The sequence below is a fragment of the Sander lucioperca genome, chromosome 20 (genome assembly GCF_008315115.2).
Source record: "Sander lucioperca isolate FBNREF2018 chromosome 20, SLUC_FBN_1.2, whole genome shotgun sequence".
Classification (NCBI taxonomy): domain Eukaryota; kingdom Metazoa; phylum Chordata; class Actinopteri; order Perciformes; family Percidae; genus Sander; species Sander lucioperca.
In genome coordinates, this window is record NC_050192.1 from 1750704 (window position 1) to 1771970 (window position 21267).

At 39.4% G+C, this 21267-nt stretch overlaps 1 protein-coding gene and 1 long non-coding RNA gene across 5 annotated transcripts in view; both read right to left on the reverse strand.

Moving 5' to 3' along the window:
- LOC116042058 (deoxynucleoside triphosphate triphosphohydrolase SAMHD1-like) overlaps positions 1-15065 on the reverse strand; it is a 120607-nt gene extending 105542 nt beyond the window's left edge. For all 4 annotated transcript variants that reach the window (XR_004896022.1, XM_031288184.2, XM_035995971.1 and 1 more), the window contains exons 1-4: positions 14955-15065; positions 14260-14420; positions 13908-14023; positions 11236-11330 (exon numbers count right to left, since the gene is read on the reverse strand). Coding sequence is in view for 3 of the 4 variants with exons in the window: in XM_031288184.2 (XP_031144044.2) it covers positions 11236-11330; positions 13908-14023; positions 14260-14420; positions 14955-15008 (426 nt within the window). In the remaining variant the exon portion in view is untranslated. The remainder of the gene's footprint in view (positions 1-11235; positions 11331-13907; positions 14024-14259; positions 14421-14954) is intronic.
- Positions 15066-19461: 4396 nt separating this feature from the next.
- On the reverse strand, positions 19462-21194 carry LOC118493969. The gene is made up of 3 exons (XR_004896024.1): positions 20986-21194; positions 20381-20382; positions 19462-19472 (listed from the first exon to the last, which is right to left on the reverse strand). It is a non-coding gene; the product is annotated as an uncharacterized LOC118493969 (long non-coding RNA).
- Positions 21195-21267: the final 73 nt, after the last annotated feature.

The window sequence follows — 21267 nt, forward strand, 5'->3', positions numbered from 1 at the left end:
GAGTGTCTGTGTTTGGATGGTTGTGGTCAGAGTAAGGTGGCGTGGGGCCTCCCTGTTGATAGGTTGTTGACTCTCCCACCTCAAGAGGTGCAGCCTCGCCAGCCACAACCACTCCGCTGCCAGTGGCCAGCAGGTCACTGAGCATGTCATTGAGGAGGAGGAGTTGGGCCATGCCTTCATCCTCTAGGGCTCTCAGTTTCTCACTTCTTATGTAGTCAACAATCAGGTCGTAGTGTTCTGGTTCACTCAGATCATCAATGTCGCTTGTTGCGCCGCCGTCCTCTATTGAACCCACAACTGCCAGTAGCTGACTTGCACTCAGGTCGGAAAGTCTTTTCTGGATCTTGAAGACCAGCGTCCGCCGGGGGTTGACAGTGGCCATTTTGACGTTAGACAGGTGACCTTTGCTCTCTGGATGACACACGGGGTTGAGGCCTTCCCTGAAGTTTCGGACACCGGTTCACGTCGTCTCAGCACTTACTTCACCAGGCTGTGGCGCTAGATGATCCCGGACGAGCCCCCAAATGTTACCGGCACCAGACCTAGGGGGAATCTGGACCGGCAGCAATGGCTACACAGGCTAGGAAGCACTGCGCAGCTTAAGGAAAACTGTGAATCAACAGAGAGCACGTTAGCGTGTTGCTCACGGCAGAACTTGTTTATTTCTGAAATAATTGCATACAGTTCCCATACATTCACTTCACATTCACTGGACTCGGACACCTACAGTCTTTGACATACAACCAATGCTATCCTGCTAACACAAATTTAACCGTAGCATAATACACACCCATACATACAACATTCTTACACATCATGTTCTCTCATACACGTGCACTTAATATTAGCACTTGACAAGATGGCGTCGCCATGTTACTGAATGACCGGGAATGTAAAACTAGCTTGAAACAGTATTTCTCATCACCATTTCCTCACGGATGGCTGGCTAATACTCTGAACAAAAGATAGAACATATTTTCTTATGTTACAGGACGCTAATATCAGTAACTTACACTTACAAACTACTATGAAAAACTACATTGTAAAACCGAAGTTCATACGAACTACTCAGCCTGCCGACACTGGTCGGAACAACTAGCTTCAAAGTTACGCTTTCTACTCCTAAAACAAACACCTCAAAATCAGCTCACAACATCACACAACGATTTCTATAACATTTAGATAATCTGCTGATACAAGCAGTATGAGGATACAATATACAATACCATATGAAAAAGTGAGTTTTTCAGTACCTGTGAATCAACAGAGAGCACGTTAGCGTGTTGCTCACGGCAGAACTTGTTTATTTCTGAGCTGCGCATGAGCAGAGCTAAGAGCTACGGTCTCCCTAATGGATCCACAGCAGCGCCATAGCACCATCTACTGACGTGGAAGCGTAATAGCTTCAATAAGTCTGTAAGGATTAATACAATGGTTCAAATATTAAACAAAAATTGGGGGGTTGTCTGTTTAAACAAAAACTAAACATACAGCCTTTTCAACCTACTACATGTACCCACTCTGTCGTTCTCTGGGACATGTTTTCATGCTACTCGAATGTGTTTTTAGCTTGAAAGAAGCTAGCGCGGACCACTGATTAGCTTACAACGCTAGTATTCGGGGAACAGGGAAAGTAAAAACAAATCGCTATTTATACCACTAAAAAGGCCCAAAATATCACCAAACTTCAACGGTAGCATAATGAGGGTCCCTAAATGTTAACCGAAGCATTGAGAACTTTGTAAGCGTACAGACAGTTTATTGAACGAAGACCTGCGGGAGCTCCGTGAAAGGGCTGCGAGAGAGAGAGAGCTACTAGTTGTCAATGCCGCAACACAGCCTCGTACTTCAGGAAGCTGGTGGTGTATCTGCGGACATTGTGAAGCTATGGCCACCCAACAGGAGTGTCTGTGTTGCACGGAGTGGGAACTGTTGCGTCGCGACACCCAAGAGACGCAGTGTTTTGTACAGTCTGAAGATTTCCCCTCTCTGATAAACAGGGCTGTACTTGAAATTTTTTTCCATGTACCGAAAATAAACTGGAGACGGCGACCCAGACCGGAGGGACCAGATGGACAGTTATCCACTGAGTAAGTACACTAGACAAGTTATGCAGAGTGGGATTATTTCAAATATATTGAGCAAATTGCTTTTGTTTTTAGTTTGCATCGCCAGCTGTAAGTCATGACTGGTTTTCAAGACGGCGGCCGCATGTAAACATGAACGCGAGTGTCTTTATAATCTATCTTTTCAATAAACTGTCTCTAAACTTACAAAGTTCTCAATGCTTCGGTTAACATTTAGAGACCCTCATTATGCTACTGTTGAAGTTTGGTGATATTTTGAGCCTTCTGTAGTGGTACAAAATAGCGATCTGTTTTTACTTTCCCTGTGCCCCGAATACTAGCGTTATAAGCTAATCAGTGGTCCGCGCTAGCTTCTTTCAAGCTACAAACACATTCGATTAGCATGAAAACATGTCCCAGAGAGCGGCAGAGTGGGTACACATCTGTTATTAACCCCTAGGTTCTTTTTGGGCAGGAACTGTCCTTTAAGGCTAGGGTAAGGATCAGTTAGGTCAGGGTTAGGGTTAGTGACAGTGTTTCTTTCTGTCAAAATGATATTTTGTTTAAATAAACAGTATTCTTAGTGTGTATAGAGCCAACATATTTTCACATGTACATGAGTGAATTAAGGTTTTATTTCAACCAAACCAGAATGTTGATTGTTGGAACAAACCATTTAAATAAACAATAATTTGATCAATAACTGTCTTGGATTATCTCAGGTTTGGTGATAGTGATTTTGGGGCTGTTTCATTTAATAAAGACATGGATCATTTTAGGATTTTGTCACCGTTGGGCAAAAAAAAAAAAGACTGTATCAGTGATTAAAAATACTTACTGAAGAATATAATAAGCAATTATATACTTACTTGAGTTTTAATCATTGCAGACTACTTGAGTAAGTGTTGTGTTTGATATGACTTAATAGCACTGAGACATTTCCCTTTATTTCTCTTTCCAATCAGGATTGATTGTTTTTAATTTTATCATTTAAGGCCTTTCTTTGCTAATACACATTTAAAAAAAATGTGTTGTCTTCAGGTCAAATTTTCAAGAAGTTTCTACATCACCTATTTGGGTTTCTTTCAACCACATTGTCAAAGAAAATAACGTGTTCAGGGGAGAGGCAGCTAGCAGATAGTGAGGAGATGTTTGCTGTATGTGACAAAAAATGTTGTAGCCTAAAAAACGCATCACATCGCTTAGAGCACCTTTACACGGGAAGACAACACAAGGGATAATTGATGCATCATCATCCCAGCTGTAAAACACAAGTGTTATGATTTCATCTGTTGGACAAGTTAAACCACACAAGGACAAACAAGAGTTTAATTTCAAATAGAGCAGGCACAATCTGTCATCAACCTGTCTCATTAGGGATACAGTTGAAAGGTTCTAATCACTTTGGTAGGTTTCCCTTTACAGCCCCAAATATATATTAATAATCTAATACAGTTTCACTCTATGAGCAAAACACAATATTAAAAGTTTATCTTAATCACACTCTGATGGTGACATTGAACAAAGCAAGTTGAGCTATATAGTATGAGTACAGTGAGAAACAGTGATATAGGCTAGAGCAGGGGTGCCAAAAATACGGCCCGTGGTCCAGAACCAGCCCGCCAAATGGTCCAATCAGGCCCACTGGATGACTTTGCAAAGTGTGAAAATTGCAGAGAATTAATTCTAATTCCAAATTTACCACTTTAATCTCAGAGAATAATCAATTTCTTTTTCCGTAAATGTGCAACTTTAATCTTAGAAATTCTGAGTTTTTTCTCAGAATATTCCCCCTCTCTCCCGGGTCTGTAACATTATTATTTTCCTACAAAGGTCTTAGAACGCTGTCGTAGCAGAAGCAACTAGTGCAACATCAAGCTGACAAGAAACTCTGTGGCAGATACAGTCTCTGATCTTTCTGGAGTGGTTTAGTGGTCCGGCCCACTTCAGATCAGATTAGGGGGATGTGGTCCATCAACTAAAATGAGTTTGACACCACTGGGCTAGAGTATACTGTTATCATAATGGTTATAGTAATCATAATTCAAAATCATGATTTAATTTGATAGATGCAATACAAAGTGATTCCCAAGTCAGAGCTTCCCATATATAATATATAATCAGATTATCACATCAATTCACACAGATTAACATAAAAACCAAACACCTTAATAATATTTAAAATCCCTAAACCACAATCTAAATATTCACTTTAACTCCACTCCATGTGGGTAGTACTTTATAGCTTGCCCTGATTATAAGGAATACACACAGAATACACAGAGAAGCCTAAATGTCCCTGATAGCTGAATAAACCAATCCTCTACAACATGCTTCAGTTTAGACCAAGACATTTAAAGTGGGTTTGATGATCAAACTAAAACAAAGATATGTGTATAATGTTGAACAGGGCTCTAAAGAAACTGAGTATATGACCCAAACATGCAGTAATGTATCCTGGTACTCTGAAATCATTTGTTTTTGGAGAGAAATGGTGTCTAGTACTACACTGTGCTCATACACACCTTATAGAATCAATAATAATCAGGGAGTGTTTGATTTCTTTTTCACTTTTAATCTCTATTTTCCAAAACGTCTGGTGGATTGTTCTGGATATTTCCCCCAGGGATGATGTATGGTGTTGCAGTGTCTCCATACTGCATGTAAATAAAGACAGAAAAGTGTTTAGAGTATTAACAAGAGTGGTTCAGAGTGAGAGATTTGTCATTACTGAGGCGGGCCACTAGACTGAAAGTTTTTAGTCGATCGACTGAAAATAAATTGCTGTTTTGATGACTATATTTATGATCATTCATTCAAGCCAAAATGCCTTAATCCAGGGTGCCTGGGTGGCCTGGTGGAAGAGTGAGAGCCCATATATAGAGGCTCTGTCCTCGATGTAGACGTGGCGTGTTTGGTTCCTGCCTGCAGCAGTTTCCATCGTGTCATTCGACCGTTTCTCTCTTAGCTGTCATAAGCTAGCTAGCTAGCTCTTTTGTTTTATGTGACGGTGCTAAGGGATATAACAAGCTATTAGCCACCTTGGGCTTTAGTAAATTGTAACAGGCATTTTCTCCTATTTTCTTAGATCTATAGACCAAACTATCTTAGTTATTGATAATAGAACCTCCAGCCTGAGGGCCCCACACAGTACTTGTCCTGTATATAACAGCCTAGATCTAAATATTACCTGAGGGTTTGGCAAGCCCTTAGCTTTACACCACTTGATCAAGTGCCTCCTGGCAGCCTCCAGACTCTGCTCATCAGTCTTCTTCTTCTTACTGTAAACCCTGATCAGCTGCTCAGAAAAGCATGCTGGGAGAAGCTTGGACACCTGACAAGAATGACAGCAGCATAGAGTTGAGAATAATGACATAACAGAGGCTGCCTTACAGAGTGGTTGATTTAGTTCTGACCTGGTCTCTGGGGATGTTGAATGCTGTGTTAGGGTTTCTCTTGCTGTAGAAATACACATTCTTGATGGGGTCCTTGTCTTTCATTCCATAGTCAAAAGTAACGAACTAAACGAGAAGGGGGAGAGAGAAGTCTGTTTTTATATTCCCAAGTAAACCAGTGGAGGAAAGCAACATCTTACAAATTAAATGATAATTAACAAAGTAAAGTAAAGTAAAAGGAATTACACCTAAAACTCACTAAAACTACAAAGTCCTCTGGTATCAGCATGACACCCTCATCACCTCCATCAGGGACGGCTGCAGCTAATTCCCTTTCCCAACGACGATACATCGCCTTGGGGAGGGAGGAGAGAGGGAGAGAAGTGTGAGGGACATGAGATTTAAAATGTATTCAGACTTGACAACACACAGTAAGGGTACGTTCACATTAACAGTTCAATATAAAAACATCATCTCAAACAGCGTTTTCTCACCCCAAAATGGAGCTGCTCCAAAACTTTCTTCAGTGTGTATAAATCTTAAAACACCAGAAAATGTGGACTAGTGTGGTTGTTTTTACGATAAAAAAGTTTGCGCCAGCCTGCAGTCTAACTGACATTTGATCCCATGATTTTGTTCACACTGCTATCACATCCTCTAAATTTAATTTCTAGAAATCTTGATCTTTTGTAGTAGCCCACATGAAATCGAGGTACAATACCCAAAGAGACAATGTAAAATGATAGAGAAAACAGAAACAAGCAATGTGTACTTATCAACCACAAGATGACCATAACATCAAGCAATTTTCAATAGGCCTATCTGATGAGAATATTCAGTGTTATCATAGCCACGGTGAAATAGATAAGGTGTCAAAGAGAAGTTAAATGTAATACAGGCACACAAAGACAGAGTATATATAATCTGACATGCCTCAGCCGTCTCCTTAGAGCAAGGGTTGAGTCTTGTATGATCTACAGGACAAACAGAGACAAACACAAACCAAAGAAAAGGTCACAAAATCATTCATGGGGTTTCACAAATAAATAACTGACACTGTAAACTGAGATGCTCACAAAACTAAACAATATACATATGGGATGAAATTATAATACTTTTCTCCATTTTTTTTTTAAACTTTTGTTCCTTCATTCATGAAAGCTATCTCAATCTGGCATGTATATTTATCATTACAACGTTGTTACTTACAGAAATGGGTGCCATTCATCATTTATATGTACATAATCAAAAAGGGATGCCTCCGAAACTTCAGCAAGTGGCTTTTACTCTCAATGTACCATTTACTAAACACCTCCACCAAACACCAACAGCAGCTTTTGTTACCATTCTCTATGGCTTGATCCAATTCCTCTTTCCAACCGAGAATCTTCTCCTTAGGGAGGGAGGAGAAAAGGTGAGAGACACGAGATTTAAAATGCCCTCCATCTTGACAACTCACAGTAAAAGTACTTCTACATGACTTTGTTTTTCAGTTCGGCTCTCTGTCCACACTAAAAGAGAGCTTTATATATTATATGTAAATATCAACAACTATATTGGGACTCTGGCTGTATTAAGGGAGCAGGAGGGGGCTGGCAGGGTAACCAGCAGTGTCTGTAGTCCAGTCACAGACGGGACTCTGTATGGCAGCAAAGTTAGAGGACAACTTAGTCATCTCGATCTAGTCAGACAACGTAGTGACCATAAAAAGCACCTTACCAGATGTTGGCTGTGATGCACAGTTTTGTTATTTAACAATTATTTAACTAAAAAAAAAGGACTATTTTTCATTGACTGTTTCACTGTGGGCAGGGGTCTCTATGAAAATGACCTGGAAAAGCTAATGTGGACGCAAGTAGTTTTCACAAAAAAAATTCTTATTGTTTTTAGTCCAAGCAACATTTGATCCTATGATTTAGTTCCCACTGCTATCACATCCTCAATGTAAAATAATAGAGACAACAGTAACAAGCAATGTGCACTTATCAACCACAAAAGGAGCACAGCAGCTATGTTATATCAAAACCTGTTTTTGTAATATTCAGTGTTATCATAGCCTCAGTAAGAATATACAGTATAATGTGTCAAACAGAAGTGTGATGTAATACAGGTACACAAAGACATTAATGCACACCCTGGTCAGGACTTGTCTAGGCTTGGTTTCACCCAGAAACCTGTAGTGGTCTCGAGAGATGATCCTTTCTAGAATCTTCTTTGCCTCAGCCAGCTCCACAGAGGGAGAGTTGAGTATTTGTTCAAACACATGATCTACAAGACAAACCGAGTGAAAGACAGCTGAGTTAGAACCATACACTGTATAGAACAAACCAAAGAAAAGGTCACAAATTCATTCATAGTGTTTTACAAATAAATAGTTGATTGTAAACAGAGACATAACTCAAAGAATTAAGCAATATAAATAGGCCTATGCAATAGAATTACTTCATTAATTATCTTCTTGAAAATGTATGATTATTCTAATAAACTACTACTACCATAAAATGAATTTTATCTAAAAAATTTTGATCAATGTTAGCTCAATCTAGCATGTATATCACCTATTATAACTTTATTATTTATGGGACCGGTTGTCATCTATTATTTAAATGTATCATGTATATTATATATAATGGACACCTTTGAAACTTCAGCAAGTTGCTTCTACTCCTAATTGATAAGATAAGATAAGAAAAACTTAATTGTCTGTCACGAGTGACAGAAATTTGTCTTTTTTTAGTTGCATTTATTTTTCGGGGATTTTCTGCTTTTCTTTTTTCATCGTTTCTGTATTTGCAGCGTGTTTGTGTATTTGGTTGTGTTGTGTGTATTTGCAGCGTGTTTGTGTATTTGGTTGTGTTGTGTGTATTTGCAACGTGTTTGTGTATTTGGTTGTGTTGTGTGTATTTGCAGCGCGTTTGTGTATTTGGTTGTATTGTGTTTGCTAAATGCTGCGCATGTGTTGTCAAATTAATGAAGATGTTTTCTTAATTTGCTTGTGTTTTTTCTATTTGTGTTTCATTAAGTTGCAGTGTGTTTGCCCCTGTCGGCCACCGTAAACATTAATGAGCAGTTAAAACAATTAAAAACCTTTATTAAAGAGAATATAAAATGTAATAGAATAAGACAGGTATAGAAATAAATAAAACTAATACCACTGGATTTAACAAAAGCAGGAGTAACGATTTCAGCACCTTGTCTCTACAGCAGATGTGATTCAGCTCGTCTTTTTTCACTTTAATCACTCTGGCAAACTGTATGAAGCGGAGATGGTCAAAGTTGTTCTGCATGCCCAGGTGGTAGCAGTCCCTGAGAAGAGACAGAGTGAAGACATGTGTAATGGACTTCTTACTTTAAACTAATCAAAGCTACCTGGAGGAAGCTGCATATTGTTAAAATAATCAAGAGATTATTATAAATGTTCAGGAGAAAATAATACATAGTAGTTTATCACTCTGCATCAAACAATGAATTGCTCTACAGTAGCTGTTCAACAAGCCTCACCTGGCAAAGTAGTCAAACTTGTCCACATCAATGCCGTTGGTTTTGTTGGCCACGATTTCAAAGAGGAAGGATTTGTCCTTTGGCCGACCACAATATGGCCACTGTGGAGATGACAGCATATTAATGGCATTATAATCAGTGATGATGATGATGATACTGACTGATTTCACTCAATTCACACAGGCAGGACTGACCTGGACTGCTTTAGGGTCCTTCAGTCCTTCAATCATCTTTTTGATGAAATTCAAGTCCTCCAGAATCCAATTATCCGCCTCATTCTCCAGCTTCAGATCATTCTCCTCCTTCTCCATTCGCTTCTTCATCACCTTTTTCATCTCCAGCTTCAGGTTAGTAAATTCCACCAGGTGGTCAAACATTTCTACAGAGGCTTCTTCATGCTACAAGATACACATTATTAATATTATTATGAGACTTTAAAGAGAAAGACATAAAGAAGTAAAGAAAGTAAAAAAAAAGAAAAAGCTCTTATGATCCTCTGCTATTCTGCCTGTTTTGCCCTTTTCTCCACGTCAGCCTGTATAGCCTTTTCTCCTCAACTGAACTGGAGATGGAGTAGTAACAGAAAAGACTTCTCATGATCTTCTCAAGCCTGATCCGTGTTGGCCCAAGGTTCTCCTGGCTGAAAGAACCAGACCGTCTGACCCTGAACCAGCAGAGACCCAGAATCTCTCTCTTCTCTCCTGTGTGAGCCCAACTTCTGCCTAAACACTGAACATTCTGCTGTTCACAGCCTCCAGGTAATATGAGTACATGCAATTTTAGTGGTACCAAATATATTAATCACAAGTGTACATCCCACCAACCCTCATAGATTTGGTTTCTACAAAAGACTAATGATACACATACATACAACAATAAACACAATACTCATTTAATGTTAACCTACATTTTATTAATCACTGCACATGAATAATATCGCAAAATACCAGGAATGACACAGCTAATTGTACTTAAAGGAATAGTTTGATATTTTATGAAATACTACAACAAGATACAGAATTTTAATGACTGAGCTGGTAGGCAGGTTTTGTTACTATTGGACAGAGCCAGGCTAGCTGTTTCTATTGCAGTCCCTCCAGAAAAACGTGATTATGTGATTGCATAATTCAATGCATAATCAGCCAAAGTCCACATATTTATGCGGGGGGCGCATTCTTTCAAATACTGCGCACTTTCGCCGCATAAATTGATGATTTCCGCGCAAAATATGCGGGGCTTGCATGATTTCATAATCCCCGCATTTTCGTTGCAAAAAAGTCACACATATATCTTAGCAGAAAGTTGAAAAATGTTGCGTTTACTTCACACAAGAGCAGCCATTTTCCCCTGTTGCCATGGGAACGTTATGTTCGTTAAGTGACATAATTACGCGACGTGAACATAATCGAAAAGCTGCAAATCCCGCGGTGAAGCCATGATGAAATATGATATAAATAGTTGAAGTTGATATAAATATCCCGCATATTCCATCACAATTTTTAAGAAAACGTGCCGCATAATCAAGGATTTTTTCCCGCAACAATCACATTTCTCTGGAAGGACTGCTTTTGGCTTCCAGTCTTTATGCTAAGCTAAGATACTGGCTGATGGCAGTGTTGGGAAAGCTACTTTAAAAGCTTTGCAAGCTACCAATTCCTTCACACTGGAAGAAGCTGAACTACAGCAAAGCTAGGGAGAAGTCTAGTTAACTAAAGTCAATTAAACTACTTTGTAAAAAAAGAAGAGGAATTGACAATATACATGTAATACAAAATTTTACAAAATATAAAACACAAAAGTGAGTGGCAACTTGAATTTATTTCAAAAAGTGCCCACTTATTCACAGGTCATGTCCAAGTTCAGTTTTACACGTTGTACTATTATTATTTATTTATTATCTATTATTCAGGTCTATTTTTGTTTTATTATATTTATCTTCATTATTATTACCATGTCTGCTACAATTATTACATCCCACCCTACTAAGGTTCACTGAACATGGAGAAACCAAGGACTGATGTATGTGCTGGCACAGATCAACGATTAATTTGATTAATGATTAAATCATTTTTCATTTCGGCTCACAAACAAACAAACCAGCACTACTTGGCTCTTTTGTTTTGCTGCAACCTTGACTGCTAAACACAAACCTGTTGTTCATGTCTTTGCTAATTATTTCCTGTTTGTTTTCAAATGATTTTCTACCTTAATGCAGGCCCTGGCTGGTGGGTTATTATATCACACATCAGACAACAAAAATAATAATTTCTTACCTTCCACTTTGCCATTTTATCACCTAGTGGACCTGGTGGATGTGGTACTTTGGGTATGAACATTTGATCATAGAGATGGGAAAAGGGTCCATGTCCTAGATATGGAGAAATAAATATAAAGGAACCTAATGAGGATTGTATGCAAAGTGAACTGAGGTCAACTGTGAAGTGAACTGTTAGTATATCTAGTACATCTTACAGGCCTGTTTTGTGTTTTCTGTTGATGCAAATTCAACATTTCTTCCATGTTTATTTGTTGTCATTTTCTCATCATTATTTTCCATCAACACAACAACATAATGGAAGTCATGCCAAAAGTCATGGCAGTCGTTTGCAAGCATAATTTCAGAATTTCAGAATTTCAGTCCGTCTGCAGCTGCAGGACCTGGAACTCACCGCCAGTGTTTCAGTTTGACTGTTATAAAGTGTTACGATAATTAAAATGTATTTATTTAGAAGCGGGCTGGCTGGTTAGTTAGCTAACGCTAGCATGCTATTCCACCAAGCATCATGCTACATAAATAAGCCGGACAGAGTTGTCTGGTGATAGAAACCCTGCTTCCCCCGTTCTGTTGGCTCAGAGCTCCACAGCCTAAGTCCACAGGTACAGATTAGTTTAGCACCAAATATAAGTATCTCACTATCATTAACGTTATCCAAATTCATAATTAGAAACAACAAATAATATATCCAGCTACAAAAAAGCTGGAAAGTTGAAAGTTAGACAGAAGTACAAAGAGTCAATGGCTATGAAGATGATACACCGTCTTGTCTCTTCTCATTGGTTTAAACTGGCAGCTTTAAATAAAGGAATATTTTAGTTGGCTATAGAAAACAATAGTCTAGCTAGTGTAAACGAGTGAAATACAAGAAATAGCTCTCCTAGTAAGGTATCTGAAGCTCTCTATTCTTTACCATTAATATAGCCTGCTGTCTCTATAGTATTAAAACAATATCAGTCCCTAAATATCATAGTGTCACTGTTAATGCTATTGGACCAGTATATCCGTCAATTCATTGAACAAGTGGATACTGGAAGATATTTTAGGAGAGAGAGAGAGAGAGAGGCACCAAGGCATAGCCTAAACTAAATTATTTCATGATATTTATTATATATGCTTGATTCTGACCAACTTAACTTTCTGCATTCCTTTGCTGTAATAAATTAAACAAGTACGTAGATGTTGCCTTAATGTAGACTAGGCTATATATGAGCATACATAGATACATACATAGATACGTACGTACATACATACATACATACATACATACATACATACATACATACATACATACATACTAGAACTTTTATTCATCTGGCCATCAGGTTATTAAATTCAGACATACTTTAAATCCTTGTCAACCATATTACAACCAGCTAGTTCAGCATATCATGCCTGACTGGAGTAGTGTGTTTTTCTTTAGGAGTGGGAAGGGCAGACAGCATGTTGCCCGTTTCGTCATTTGGGCTGCCTTGTTGAGTGCAGCGGCACTGAGAACATTATATTTCACATAATTTAAGTTCTTTTTTAAAAAATGAAATAGGAATAGTCCAACGAATCATTCGGTTTGTAATGCGCACCTAAACGAAAGCCTCGTACCGAACGGTTCAATACGAATACGTGTATCGTTACACCCCTAGTAATTAAATAGTCTTATTTTGACCTGCAACTTATCTAACAGAGAGAGGAATTAGGTATGGTATTACTTTACCACACATTTACACAGGCAGATAGATAGCGGTTAAGTCTTAGCCTAAAGAAGAACTCAGCAGGAGCACAGTCTGGCCTAGTAAACCCCCCCCCCATGCAGCTTTGATGTATCTAAAAGCTAACTTTAGAGTTTGTAAGTAAGATTTTGCAAGGGAAAGTTTTGCATAGCCTCGGGGCTAAGCCCCCCCGTCTTTCAATCCTAGTGACGTCCCTGGTAATCACTGAGTTGTGGTTATGATGGAAAATGGACCCAAGTAAAAAAAGTATACGAGTACATTTTTCATTGCAAGTTTGCAGCTGTCATTGTGTTCATGTAAATATAAATCGGTGTGTGAACTTTTTCTACAAGTGCAAATTTCAAATTACACCAATTTACACCATTACACCAACCACCACCATCAAGTGATGCTGCCTGTTGCTAATTGGCACGAATAGTATTTTGTGTCTTGTGCACTCCTTTCTGTTTGTTTTCCATCTACACAGCCAGGCCTGTGTAGGAACACCAGATTTTTTTTTCAGCGGCACAGAAAATAGAGAGCTAGGTGGCCGTGAGAAGATATTAACTAAATTTGACAAAAGGTTTACTGGATTAGTATGGCTTACTGCACCTTTTATTGCCTGCCATAACCCTTACCATCACTGTAGATCAGCACAGTTTTTTTCTGACAATTCGTGCATAGCTTCACCTTCATTTTATATAGATGTTTGTTTTAGATTAAGTTTATTGTCATTCATACTATTTTACAGGGCAAGTGCACAGCAGAACGAAGTTATGTTGTATCTGGCTCACAAATGTAATGAAAAAAATGTTAACAAGAGTAAAAATGAAAACTCATGTAAACATAGACATGGTATGATGCACACAGGATAAATGTTGAAAACGGTATTTTAATCACACCCAGTAATAACCATTTAAAACATATGACATGATGTTATAGTGAAAAGGTGTGTATCACTCACCCAGGTCATGGCAGAGACCAGCAATCTTCACACAAAGGACGTCTCTGTCATTGATGTCGAGTTCCGGCTGCCTTGTACGCAGAGCTTCAACAAGTTGACCTGCCAAGTGCCCCACCCTTCATCACCAGACACAATACACAACAATAAAAAACTCATGAAACAATTACCACACAAGTATTCTGCTGACAAACTGGAAATATGAACTTGTATTATACCTGTACTGACGTATGCAATGTGTTAACTTTGGTTTTATTGATGTTATTGGTGCTTTACTGCCAACTAGTCTTAAATTAATTTAGATTGTGATTCCCTTAAGACTCTAAACTATTTATCTGATACCATACCAACATACCCAATGGAGTGTTCAAAGCGGTTGTGGGATGCTCCAGGGTAAACAAAGTAGGCCCCTCCAAGCTGCTTGATGTTTCTCAGTCTCTGGAACTGAGGTGTGTCGATGATTTTGATGAGAAGTGGGTGTAACTCCACCGTCCCGTGGATGGGATCATTAAACACCTGACAGAACACATAGAACATAAACTCAGTCCAATGATGACCCAAAAGAGTCCCAGTAAACCCAGCTCCAGTTCTCCTGAGGGTAGCTGTGAGCTACCTACAGAATGAGAATAGGAAAATGTTCTCGCATGAGGCCCAATGAGCCCAAACATTAATTCAAAGCTCCAAAGGAATGGGTTAATAACATGCTGATGGGACCAATTAGCACCAGGTAAAAAAACTGGGACATAGTCCATTTACCCAAAAGTTTACCAGTAAAAAGACTCCTGAGTGATCAGTGAACTAGTTTTTCTTCATTTTTTCATACTGCAATCTTCCTCATCTTCATTGTCTGTGCCTCCGACATCTCATCATCTTTTGATGTAGACTGACAATAGAGTCAACAAAAGATGGTAAACATATACAATCTTGACTTTTAGATTGTGTAGGTTTGCTGTCTATTCTATAAGCTCTTCAGCTTCCCTGTGTTTAGTCTTCCTCATCTCTCCAGTCCTGAAAATGTAGTGTGATGTACGGTTAGGCTCCATATCTTACCTTGCTATGGTCCATCTTCAGTGTCTTCTGTGAAGTTTCAGAGCTGTCAGACATTGTATCTGCGTCTAACCGATGTTAGGACAGTCCCACAAATAATGTTCTATCACGTTGATCACAGCTGATCGGGGCAGACCTGTACAAAGATAACCAAACCTGCCTGGCTTTTATATCTTCACCACACCTACCAGATTGGTTCCTGCCCTCATAGGGAAATTTTTTTGTAATTGATTACACAAACAAAAAAACGTTTCAAAAGACCAACTAACATACCTCAAACTTAAATACAGTTGCTGAATGAAATGCTAAATTAATATTCTGGCCACCATATCATTATCACCACTGTTTTCTAATTTACTGAGAGGTCCAACAACGTTTCTGCATGACAATTTATAGTCTACAGTTCAGTAGTTATATTCTCTCACTTTAGCCGCTTTCCGAACTGAGGGATTTTTGCAGTTCCTAGAACTTAAAATTCCTAGAACCCTTTTTTTCTCGTGTTCCGACTGGACCAATTTGGGGATTTTTAAGTCCCTCTGGCCACAGTTCCTGTAACTCTTTCAGCTCCTACTTCAGGCCAGGCTCTTTTCTCTTTTCTCTTTTTCAGCATATGAACCTAGGTCGGGTTTCCGGTAGGCTACATACAGACCAACAATGGGACAATTTTAACAATTTTCGCCATCTTATTCATCACTAATTTCACTTCTGACAACATTTTAGGCGAGAAATGAACTGTTTAGATTTCGAATATAGGCAGTCTTGCGAAAATTGATGCCGAATTGACAATTTGCTTCAAAGATTTCGGAGTTGAGAAGCTCCATGAAGTGAGGCGACAGCCAGCAGGCCCCTGCCCCGGCCTCTAGCTCGTCGCTGGGCCAGTCATGCTCAGAGACCCCGCTGTCAGCTGGAGGTCTCTCAGACCGCTCTCGTAAATAAGAGGCTTTTATTTCACCGTTGACGGATCGTTTGTTTAAATATCACAACACATGTCCATCATAAGATTACTGGGAACCTGTGGTTAACTGTCTTTTCGGAGTTAAACTCCACAAGCACACACACACACACACACACACACACACACACACACACACACACACACACACACACACACACACACAGTCACATACCACATACACACACACACACACACACACACACACACACACACACAGTCACACACACACACACACACACGTCCACAGCGCAGCAGGCAGAGGTGGGGGGAGAGAGAGATACCCGTTTCTCTTCAGGAGACTTGTTTAAATTATGACAAATATGCTATGTACATTAGATTTAGTATTGAGTTCATACTTTTTTTGGTGTATTTGTTTTCTGATTTTAACACTATAAAGACCGTTGCTGTGCTTACATCACTCCCTTACCCCTCCTATAGTTCCTATGTCCACTTGGCCAGTGGGAATGCAATTGGAAAAAACAGTTTTGGGGGAGAGTAGATGAGAGAGAATGTAGTGGTAGTTGTTTTTGTTTAGAATTGCAGAATAACAATTGTATTGTTCATATAGTTTTCAAGCTGAGCTAAAAGACAGCTTTGGTTGCTGGGTCCTGGGTCGGGTAACATGTTTGTGAATGAAACTCACATACACAGCAGAACAGGTAGCCATATTTAGCAATATAAATACGTTGATTATGCTAATGATGATGATGATGACATCTCACAAATGTGCACAGATGGTATTCATCAAGATGAAATTGACGAAAAGTTTGTGCAGTTAAGAAGGTTAAGTGAATCAGACTTGTAGGAGCAAATGTCAAAGAAGAAAGTGAGATTTAGGATAAGAACAGGAAATGTTTTTGGGTAAGGCCCAATGAGCCCTAGAAGGGTCCGAAATGAACACTCCCCACTCACCAAATGCGGGTACATTTTACGTTTGGCGAGTAAATCTCAGAGGGCTATCCGCTACATGGCAAGTCAATATTCGTACCAAAATAGTTCCAGTGCTAACTTTGCATTACAACTGTCATAATTTACCGAATGACACTTAATGACAACAGTCATGAACACTCAAAATGACTCCTTCATGGTCATGACAGGTGTCGTGTCATAATAATGACGATGCCAGTCTTATGCACACCCCTCAAATAAAGTGTTACCCAAAGTCTTTTATATCACAAATATTGGTTTCTTACAACCACATTGCCCCAAAATAACTTGGATGCATGTACGTATTATGGAACTCATGTAACATTCTTTGCAGGTAAAATTAAATATTTTTTTCCATTGCATTTCGGGTGTTTTATTCAATTTCATAGCATTTGAAAAAAAAAAAAACTGAAATGGTTTAAAAACAGTATCCATACTAGCTGATCTTTGACATAAACCAGTCTGTGATTCACTCAACATCCTCTGATCTTAACTATTAATAATTAAGTATAATGTCATTTGAATTAGGTTTATTGACCATGAATTAAAAAAAGCGTTCAAAAAAGCACCAAAAGCATCAAAAAAGCGACAAAACATCAGAAAAAGGAAAATAAAAAGTTCATTTATCCATTTTCACATGGATGGACACCAAGTTCATAGTCGACGGGAAGACAACACAAGGGTTAATTACACTGATGTTTATAAGTAATTCACTCGACTCATCAAAGAGAGAGAAAGTACAGTACGGACAGAGGAAGATGAGTAAAACGAAAACTTAACTTTATTTTGTATTCTGTAACATTCATTCCTCAGTAAAGAGTATGAAGTTTAGAAATTACAGTTTCAAAGCAGCTCCTCAACACTGCTGAAATGTTATTGTCCTTAAAGGCCCAAAAGATTATTATAAATAATAAGCATGAGGATGTTGCTTTGCTCAGGATCAGCTGATACTCCCAGTTCAACTAGATTTTCTTCATTTCATACTCAATCTCCCTGCTAGTAAAGCCTATTGGAATTTTAGAGAGCGTGCCCAAAAGAGAAAGTATTTAAATGCAGTGTTGGCCAGCAACAACATTCCTGCAGGTAGGGCCAACCAGTCATACAAGAGTCAAACAATAGATGTTCTCTTTTTAAAGAGCCACATGCCATCATGCACCTACACCCTAGTTCATTACACTGATGTTTAAAAGTCTTTCACTCCACTCAAAGAGAGAGAGTACAGTACGTGCAGAGGAAGAGGAGTAAAACGGAAACTTAAAACATTATTTTGTAATTCTGTAACATTCCTTCGTCACTCACTGAAGAGTATTGAAGTTTACAAATTACAGCAGTTACAATTGCAACTCAAGTGGAATCTGCTGTTCAGCAAGCTAAAACAATTGCAGCTGCTGACAGTGTTGCAGTGCAAGCTGTACAGCCAAATTTATAAGAAATACAAACGCCAAACTCGCCCAAAGAAGCCTGCCAATGCTACTGCTACTTCCCCTCGGAGTTGTTTCAGATGTGGTTCTGACAAACTAGCTAATTTCTGTCAGTTCCCTGCAGCCATGGCAACTTATAAATCTTAATAATAAAGTTGAACATTTAGCATGAGTTTGCTGCTCACTCAAAATAGAGCTTAGATTGGGCCCAAAAAATGTAATTTTGAGCCCAAGCCCGATTATAACTGACGTTCTCAACTACAATTCTGAGTTGTTTGAATTGCAGAAATTTGTTTAGAATTATCTTAATAAATACCGGTAATGCAACAAGGACGAAGCAAGTAAACTGCGTTGTTGTTTAATCAGAATGGAATGGATCACAAATGGATCCGAATGAAGAAACGTAAAACACAACCTCGACCCTAGCTCCCTCAGCCGAATAGTGAGGGTAACCAATCAAGGCAGCAACATAATCAAAGCCCTGGAACCATATAGGAGACGTTTTTGTCTCGATCACCTAATTAATACTGTCCTTCGCCACGGTCTGCATGCTGACGCACTGGGCCGACAACAGTGCCGCAGAGGGGGGAGACACGATGTAGCACAGTTTATCTGAATCAGAATCTAAACTCTAACTCAAAACCAGTGATGCAGATGAGATAGAGCTGCCTACAATGACTGTGCTGTACTTGAGAGACCCTTGTCAGTACATCTGCTTCCCTTGCCAATGAGCTTAGACTAGTTGTGGATACAGGCTCTGCAGTGTCCATTTTGGTACACCACATCTACGATAAGTCCCACCTACTAGTCGGCTGGTGACCTACACAAGGAAAATAACTCCTGTGCTTGGTTCATACAAGAACGTGGATGAGGAGGTCATAATTCCTCTACTCACTGTGATGAGTACAGGAGTTATGACCTCCTCATCCTCGTTCTTTGTGGTAAAGAAAGGCACCCTTCTCCTAGGAAGAGATGTCATGGCTGCCTTAAACATCTGGATTCAAGGCTATACTGTCTGACCTCCGTCCACTGCTCCTCCTGGTCCTGTGTTGACTACAGACTCTACACCTGCAGTCTGCATCCCTGCTGCTCCTTACATCGGATGTGCACACAGCTTTGTGCATTAGGTGAAAATCGACCATACTGTCAAAAAACTACGAACACTGCCTTTTGCTGTAAGGGCTTCTGTCTCAGCGGAACTGGATCGCTTGCTGAAAGCTGGCGTCATTGAAAAGATTGATGAATCACCCCTGTGTTTCACCTATAATAGTCACAGGACAGAGAACTGGTGGAATAAGAAAGTGCACCGCCCACCGTGAACCTAACAAAGCCGTAGGTTCAGACTGCTACCCCCTGCTCTATGTGGATCAACTGTTTGCAAACCTACAAGGTGAGAAGGTGTTCTCTTCAACTGATCTGGCTAATGCATATTACCAGCTGCCCCTCTATGAAGATAGCTGAGACCTCACAGCATTCATCACACATCAGGGTCTTTTTAGATACTGTAGGGTACCCTATGTTAATTCAAAACAAAGGATTATGGGAAATGTAGTTTTCATTGAATTTGCCCAGATATGAAATTAACCACCGTTCATTCATATATTTAGCTGTATGACAAACACTTTTTGTAGATCATTCGGTTAAATGATTATGCAGTTTGTTTGTTATGAGCCACCGTACTGTGTTGTCCTATCCAATCAGAATGATCGGTGGCCCAGTTCACTTTTATCCCTGGTCTATATCGGCTCTCTGTGGTCGAATATTTGGATTAAATGCAGTCGTTTACCTTCAGTGTGATCATTGACTCATACCAACCCATACCAACTTTTTACACTTTTGTATTTATTTAGCTCTATCTTTGTAGGTCCCTACATCATTCTTATGTTTTACACTTAGGTGCACATAAAATGTTTAATGTGCCTTATGTAAAGCTTCACAACATTCTGTACCAGTGCTATCTAGAAAATATGGGTAGCCTATATTTTTGTTTAGTTCTACAGTACAGGACAACTACAGTCTTGCCTTCGATCTGCTCTTCACTGCTGACTCTTACTTTATGATAGTGTCATCTTTAACAGAAAAAGGGAGATGTTGTACTCTATCTCTATACGTCTGCTGCATTCTACCACTAGGCGGCCACTGTTGTAAAGCAGGTATTAGTCGAGACCCTGAGTACAAAGAGAGAGAGAGAGAAAAGATGGTGACTACTGAATGTACAGTGCTTTGCTACCATGCTTGCTATTAAGAAGTGTTGTAATAATGTAAATGCTTACTGTTGAAGTAAACTGCACTTGTTGAACATTCAGGCGTTCTTCTATTCACCAGCCTACACTACACAAGGTTTCTGCCTGTTTAAAGGAAGTCTTTCCTCACCGCAGCTGCACCAAATGATTGCTCTTGTGGGAATTGTTGGGTCTCTGTGAATTATAGAGTGTGGTCTAGACCTACTTTATCTGTTAAGTTTCCTGAGATAACTTAATTTAACACTATAAATTAAATTGAATTGAAAATGTAATTGAATATAGTTTTTAAGCTGAGCTATTGAAGCTAATGTCAGCCTTCAGCTCTTTCCACATAAGTAAACAGTCAGTAGGCTAACCCCTATTTCCACCAGGGGCGTCTGCTTTCTGGGAGTGGAGAGTAAACCACAGCTGTGGACCTGACTGACTGGTGTGTTGCATGAAGTCACAAGTTTATTCAGCCGCATGTCATCTCACCCTGTTGCTGCGACTTCTCCCAGCAGTGTGATCACATCTTACTCTGCTGATATTCCCTAAAAGTTGTCTGAGGAGCTGTATCAGGCTACTTACTTTGTACAAACTTTCTCCAAATAGTCCAATCCAATAGTATTATAGCCTGGTCCTGCCAGACTCTGGTACATTTCATTTGTACAGAGAGTCTGGCTACTCTCCATTGACAAGTGTTAACTTCCTTGAAGGCTGGTACTCTGTTGAATGATTCCATCATTTCCCCTTCCTGCCCTGACTTTGAGGTGTAAGAGAGAAGACACACC